At 39.4% G+C, this 7,347-nt stretch overlaps 1 protein-coding gene across 1 annotated transcript in view; it reads left to right on the top strand.

The window, feature by feature from the left end:
- tln2a (talin 2a) overlaps window positions 1–6,154 on the top strand; it is an 86,977-nt gene extending 80,823 nt beyond the window's left edge. Inside the window, 6 exon segments of the mRNA XM_068730189.1 lie at window positions 350–391; window positions 394–473; window positions 1,888–2,076; window positions 2,169–2,351; window positions 2,464–2,589; window positions 3,227–6,154. Of these exon segments, the coding sequence (XP_068586290.1) occupies window positions 350–391; window positions 394–473; window positions 1,888–2,076; window positions 2,169–2,351; window positions 2,464–2,589; window positions 3,227–3,355 (749 nt within the window). The 3' untranslated portion in view covers window positions 3,356–6,154.
- Window positions 6,155–7,347: the final 1,193 nt, after the last annotated feature.

Raw genomic sequence — 7,347 nt, 5'->3', positions numbered from 1 at the left:
TTTGAAATCCAGCTGCTCTCAGGCTTCTCAAGTACATTGAGTCAGTTCAAACCATCGCGCTTCGTTTCATGTGCCACCTCATTTTAAATAAATCACTCCATCTTCATTTCAGTGAATGGCAGTCTGTGGCCTCCATCAGCTATGCATGGGATGCAGTCATGTGTGTAATCACGGTGTTGTTGTGTGGCATGATCTTTTGACACACCGCTTTCAGAAGTACCTTTTTGAAATCCTGTTTTTTTTTAAATTTCAATCTTAAGTGTGTGTGTGTGTGTGTGTGTGTGTGTGTGTGTGTGTGTGTGTGTGTGTGTGTGTGTGTGTGTGTGTGTGTGTACATTTCGTGCCTTAGGTTCAGAGTGGGTGGACCCCGAGGATCCAACAGTGATTGCAGAGACAGGCTGCTCGGAGCGGCAGCGTCCATTGAAGCAGCAGCTAAAAAGCTGGAGCAGCTCAAACCCCGAGCCAAGCCCAAGGTGGGTTACCACATGACATAACTCACTGTGACGCTGTCGGTGTGTGGAGAGGTGAAGCAGAATTTCACTACAGAGTTCTTCCTGAAAGAGTTGCAGAGCAGTAGAACAAAATAGTTTCGCAGTATAAACCTGTAATGCTACAACACTGTTTTCAAGGCTTTTCTAACCACAGAAGAAAATGTTCATTATATAACAGTAAAGGTTATGACTCGTAAAACACAAGCTTACATTACAACGGTTAATATAAATGTATAGATTCATGTATGCAGTAGTGGAAGAAGTTATCGGAGTATTCGTAAGAGTATTCATACCACAATGTAAAAATACTCCAATACAAGTAAAAGTCCTGCATTCAAAAGTTTGCTCAAGTAAAAATACAGAAGTATATATCTTTATTGGACAAATTTTCTTTGCAGCAATGCTTTGAAGCATGACCCCTTATACCTTTTATCAATGTGCTCTGCTTCTCAGTAAACATCTCTGTTGTTTTTTGTGGTTTGTATTCAAGTTTCAATGTTGAGAGTTTGAGATTTCACAAGAACAAAAATCACACATTTTGTTTTTTTGACATTTACAGAATGTTGCTCAGTGTCTTATGCCATCTCCTCCCTGTTAAATATTCCTATCAAACTTTCTTTGACCTGATTGAAGATCAGAACTTCACCAGAATCTCTTAATTTGAACTTTCCATAACTATCACGGACATTCAAGCTTTACTCATTGTTAGATATCAAAGTTTTACTTTATATCTCTGCAGCTGAAGCTTTCCTCATTGTTGAGTTGAAAACTCATACATTATATATTATCTTCAGCCATATTCCCTTCTGCAGTGTTTCCCCATCCTCCTCCCATCATCCGTCCTGTGGTAGTTGTAGCTAAAGCTTGTCCCAGTATTTGTCCTCTGGCTCCCAGTTAACCCTTCCCTGCCTGCCCCCACCACCGGAGGCCTTCTCTGCAGGGCTCTGTCTGATATGTTTGATATATTAGGTTGTTATTCCGTTCCAACTATATATCAAACATATTCCTACAGTGTCCCGCCCTGTCTACAGACTTGTGGTGTGAATGTGTGTGTGTTTTAAACAGGCAGACTAGAGTATGATTGGATGTGTAACACTGACCAATAATCTTCGTGCAGAGTCTTGTTTCTTCTTCGGTTGCATCTAGCTCCCTTATCGGCTGTTAAAAAAGATGCTTTGTATTTGGCTGCTTAAAGACATCTTTTGTTTCTCTTAGTCACCAAAAATCATCAGTCAGATGTAACTTTCTTCATCTCCAAGTTGAAAAGAGTTACATTTAGGAGCGATCTGCGATGATTTGACTTGGTATTTCACTTATAATCCTAGTGGTACTGAAGGTAGCAAACTTTGGCCTTTTGAAGGATCCTGTCTGACTGATTTGTCTCCTTACCCCTCAGCAAGCAGACGAGACGCTGAACTTTGAGGAGCAGATCCTGGAGGCAGCCAAGTCCATCGCTGCAGCCACCAGCGCTTTGGTCAAATCGGCCTCGGCTGCCCAGAGAGAGCTGGTGGCTCAGGGCAAAGTGGGCCTCATCCCTGCCAACGCTGTGGATGACGGACAGTGGTCCCAGGGGCTCATCTCTGCTGTAAGTATGCAGTAAGGGGGCATTTCATGCGGTTTACAATCTGAGGCACAATTTTGCCAACAACATTTTCCGTCTCTGCTTTTCTCTTCCAGGCACGTATGGTAGCAGCAGCGACCAGCAACCTGTGTGAGGCAGCAAACGCCTCCGTGCAAGGCCATGCAAGTGAGGAGAAGCTCATCTCTTCAGCCAAGCAGGTGGCTGCCTCCACCGCCCAGCTGCTGGTGGCCTGTAAGGTGAAGGCTGACCAGGACTCCGAGGCAATGAGGAGACTACAGGTGCAGCTCAACTCACAATTTGTTCTCATAACATGGAGCAGGTTCAGTGTTCTTGTTCACTGTCTTTTTATGCTGCTATTAGCTGCTCTCAACGGATCTCTTTCTCTAATAGATTGCTGGGAATGCGGTAAAGAAGGCCTCTGACAACTTGGTGCGGGCCGCTCAGAAGGCAGCGTTTGACAAAGCAGATGAAGCCAACGTGGTGGTCAAGACCAAGTTTGTGGGGGGGATAGCACAGGTAAGAACGCAGAGCAGTGGAGGTTGTTTTTGGAAGTTGGTTTCACTGGCTAACCTGAGTGGGGAACATGTCATACACACATGTGATAGTTAATTTGTTAATTGACATTTTTATACTTATTTAATCATTTTTGACAAATGGACATATTAGCACTAGATTGTGTTTATTTAAACATCCAAAACTTATGAAATACTGTCTGTCCTCTATACTTAGATATAGGCTCAAATAATTTCCTGTAATTATTACAATATATTCACATTTTTGATTTATCTTTGCTACACTGTCACACATAGCTGGGCACTGACATTTGGCTGCATTGATTTAATGCCTCTAAAAATTTAGACCAAGTTTTTAAATACACTCAGCTTCTAGATTAATTCCTTCCGCCTCAAAAATATGTTAATTTTCTTTCATCCAATACTCATGCCAATACTGTATTTATGACTTTCAAAATGTGGGAATTGAAGCTCAGTACACCTGCACACACACACAAACACACTCATCAAACAGATTTGTTAATATTTAAGTGTATGTGTCTTATGTGAACCAAAAGTGGGCTGAGTGGAATTGAGGCTGCTATCTCAAAATATGTTTTACAGAGTTATATAGCAGTTCAAATGTGTTTTTGTCTGTCTAGATCATTGCAGCCCAGGAGGAGATGCTGAGAAAGGAGAGAGAGCTGGAAGAAGCTAGAAAGAAACTGGCTCAAATCAGGCAGCAGCAGTACAAGTTCTTGCCCAGCGAACTACGAGAGGACGACAACTAAATATTCAAACTCACATCTGCATACGATCTAAGCTGTGTGAAGAGCACATCTGTGTTTGTGTTGCGAGTTGTGTCCTTTTAACGAGCAGTTATGTGGCCTACAGCGACTTCAGATATGTTGTGACTGATTTTACAAACCAGTAATGCCCAAGTCTGCAGTGAGTCCACATCACATGGAAAGATCTCAAACTTGCACGTTTGAATTACTACTGTATGGAACTGACTACTTTCTGAAAAACGACTGAAAAACTGCTCATTGTCCTCATGTATAGCAGAACTACTTGACTGATCCAATCTGAACCAGAATGTGACACGCTCTGGACAAACAGCACAGTTCACATGCTCTCATGTTTGCCCTTAAGCTACAATTTCTTTTTTTTTGTTTCACAAATTGCAGCTCTAAATCTGAAGAAAAGATTGTATTCATGTGATATAGCCGTTTAACTGCAACGTCACTCGGAGAGCAAAAAGATTTCAGCTCGGTACTCTGATATTGTTTGAATGTTGTCTTTTATGCTCCAATTTTGGCACCTTAATATCAGTTTCAATCATGTGACGTGTCTTGACTTTAATTCGGTGGTCATTAACCCTATATGGAAGGTAGGACGCATATTGGTGTTTCTTGGACCATAGTGTAAATTTCAATAACAGACAGTTGTTTTGGGGAATCTGCCTTTTAAAGTAGACATTGATGTAAGCTTTGCTTTCATTTTTTTATGCAAATATTGTTGGGCTATACATGCAAAATGTCTCTCTAAGGTGCAACAAATTCTACATGTTTGTCTAAGCTCTTGAATATAGGTGTCATCGTGTGCAGCCGCTCAGACTCAAGTAGAATGTTTTACATTACCTTACCATGTGAATGCTTTTCTACACAGGACCACATATTACCGTTGAAGGAATATTTATTACTCCTGTAGTTGTTGTTTTTTAGCAAAGAGGGGTCAGAAATGGTCTCACTTATTTACCACTACTAGCAGAGCCTGTGGTCAGATATCCTTCATACATCTTAAGAGTATTGAGACCTACAAACAGCGTGAACTGATTTTGATCATCATGCAATAACATGGATGGTGCTCTAGGGGGCAGTATTGGTTTCCCTTACACCATGCAAACTTAAAGTAATAATATAGGAGACGATATTGTATAATTGAGTGCTTGTTTTAGTTTTAAGTATATAATATGTGGTTAGAGTAACCAGGCAGGTTGATTGGCTACAACATCTTGCAAATTAAGAATACCTGTAAATACCTCAGACATCTTGAATCAATGGAATGCCGTGCAGTGCCATTTCTGTGCTTTGTCTGATGGTTACTACTCCCTGCAGATTTACTTTGGCCCTTCCCTTAGTGATTTTCTATCTCACTATTAGAGAGAGTGATTGTAGTCCTTTCTCAAGCAACACTCAATCACTGCCAGGGATTGATTTGATCGATTCAACTCCAGTTCTGTAAATTCAGAAAGCAGCACAAATTTGTAAATCTGAAGAAAAAAAACTTGCCAATAAGCTAATTGTATCAAATAAAACTGGTTAGAATTGATGTTAAAATAAGTGGATTGAAAGTGAAGTGACTGCAACACTAATCACTGCAGTTCATCTCCTTTTTTGGTCCATCACTCTCTGAATTGCAGGGTGCTTTGTGTGACTATACTGAATATACTACTTGCTACAATAGAAGAACCTTTTGTTTACCGAGTTTGATTGTAGTGTGTTTGGTTCCCTCGTCTTACTTCATGGGCTGTGTTTCTATAATAAACTACAGTAAATTGTAAGAATAGGTCCTGCTGTGAAAATGCATGGCTTTGTGCTTCAGATGCATCTCTTTCTTTATACAGTGACAGAGTTTACCTTTTAAGGATGCACTGAGTGATTCTGACCTCCACATACAAGACCGTACACCATAGCTTATGGCTCAAGACAGACCGTCACATTACAGTTTGTTTTTTTTTTTACAGTTGGGGCCTGAATTCAGAGGCGTTTTCCTGCATTGTATTTTGTGTGTGAGTGTGGGAGGAAGGGGGGGGGGTAAAATGGGGTCCACTACTCATCAGTCAAGTCTGTAGTGTTATTATTAGTGCCTTAGTCCGTAGCCCATACAGTGTCTGGTCAGCTTGAGTGACAGCTTCACCTCATCGGTCAGTAGAAGGTACTGGACGAGCAATTGTTTTAACCTAACATTTATTGTATCACTTCTTAACGTACTGTTCCTCTAAGTGCTGAACTCTGCCACATGTAAGGCCTTTTGGGGATGACAGAGAAACTGTCCACCAGTCAACAAAATGTGTTGCTGTAGATGTACCATCAGCATATATATATATATATATATATATATATATATATATATATATATATATATATATATATATATATATATATATATATATATATATATATATATATATATATAATGGACACATTATGTACTGCATTCCATGGGCATGTACCACAGTGCTTCTAAACTACAACAAACTGGAGATTTTAGTTTGTCAACTGCTTTATTGTATGTTATGAAGTCACTGATATTTTATGAATTGGCTTTTTCCCCTCGTGCTTTTAAGCCTCTATGAAAGATAAATGTGATATGAACATGTTGATATATCTGTCACCATTAAGATGTTGTGGCGCATTTCAATGATGTGGAGTAATTGAAGTGTCCTGTACATTTTTTCCCTCAGAACAGAATCAAATTAAGAAGTTGCTACAATAAAGATAAGTGATAACATACAATATGATAGATATTTATCCGGCCTCAATAAAACTATTTTTTGTATTCACTGAAAATAAAGCATTTCAATGTAACTTTGTGTGTCAAGTTTACCATAGTGGTTATTTCTTTTGTGGAGCAAAACCAGAAATGTACATGCATTTTACAGCGGGGATCACTTTTAGTTTGGATCATATCCTGACTCTGGTTTATGAAAACACATTTGTTTTCAAATTTGAGACCTGCATAACATGCTTTCCACCATGTGTATTAGGTGTTTTCTCATTTTGCTGATTTACGTTTCACTTTTGATTGTGTGAACGTAAATGTTAACTTGGAAATATCTTAAGTCAAAACAAAACAAAGTTGCCCACTGGAACTTCCCTCATAAGTTCAAATATCTGTAATCGCATTCAGGGTTATAGCTACCATTGAGGACATGGGGGTCGTGTCCTCTATATTCTCTGTCTAAATTTGTTTTACATTCTACAGTTTAAAATTTTACTCATTTTGGTCATTTTACAGGCTAATTCCTGTGTATTCAGACTTAAATTTGACTTTTAGGAAAACACTAACTAGGGCTGGGTATCAATATTAGAACCAAAAAAATACCTTACTTTGGGTAAATTCAACTTATTTTGACTGTTTTTACCTTTTTTGTCATTAAGCAAAGTGTTCAATAAAAGATTTTGCCTCAGTAAAATAGTCTTAACTAAGAAAATTTAGATCAGAAAATATCTGCTCAAAGAATCCTTCATCCTCCATCTCACTTTTGACACTTCAGTTTTCAGTCCTTTTGGTTGGTACTCAAAATGCATCAAGGATCAACACCCAGACCTAGAAGGAATCAGTTCTCCGCCCGAATTGTATTCCTGTCAGTTTGGAGACGACTACAAAACAACATTTAGACCTTTATCTTGAGAAATAAAGTTTACAGAAAGTGATATTAACAGTTTGCTAAATAGATGTGACTCTCCATGTGTGTCTGTTACATCCTCTTGCAGTGCCTCAGCAGCAGTAGTGACAGGATGCAGAACCACAACAGGTGAATTCTCGGGGGAATAACAGAGAATGGAGAGCTGGCAAGCGAACAAGTTCTCTTTATGTGTGTCAGGACATGATGGTATTTCTGAGTCGGCGCTAAACGATATGAAGTCAAAGCCGTGCTAAATTTGTCCGGCGCTAAAATTTGAGGCGGCAATGTCAATTATTGTAGCACAGCTGCTTCGAACACTGCTTTTAAATCTGGAATCCTTTTTCTGACGTTTTCACCTAGGCATGCACTTTT

Source organism: Cebidichthys violaceus, unplaced genomic scaffold (assembly GCF_023349555.1).
Source record: "Cebidichthys violaceus isolate CVI_PGR_0920_01 unplaced genomic scaffold, fCebVio1.0.p SCAF_5, whole genome shotgun sequence".
Lineage (NCBI taxonomy): Eukaryota > Metazoa > Chordata > Actinopteri > Perciformes > Stichaeidae > Cebidichthys > Cebidichthys violaceus.
Note: the sequence above shows the minus strand (reverse complement) of the source record. Positions and strands in the feature narration are given on the sequence as shown.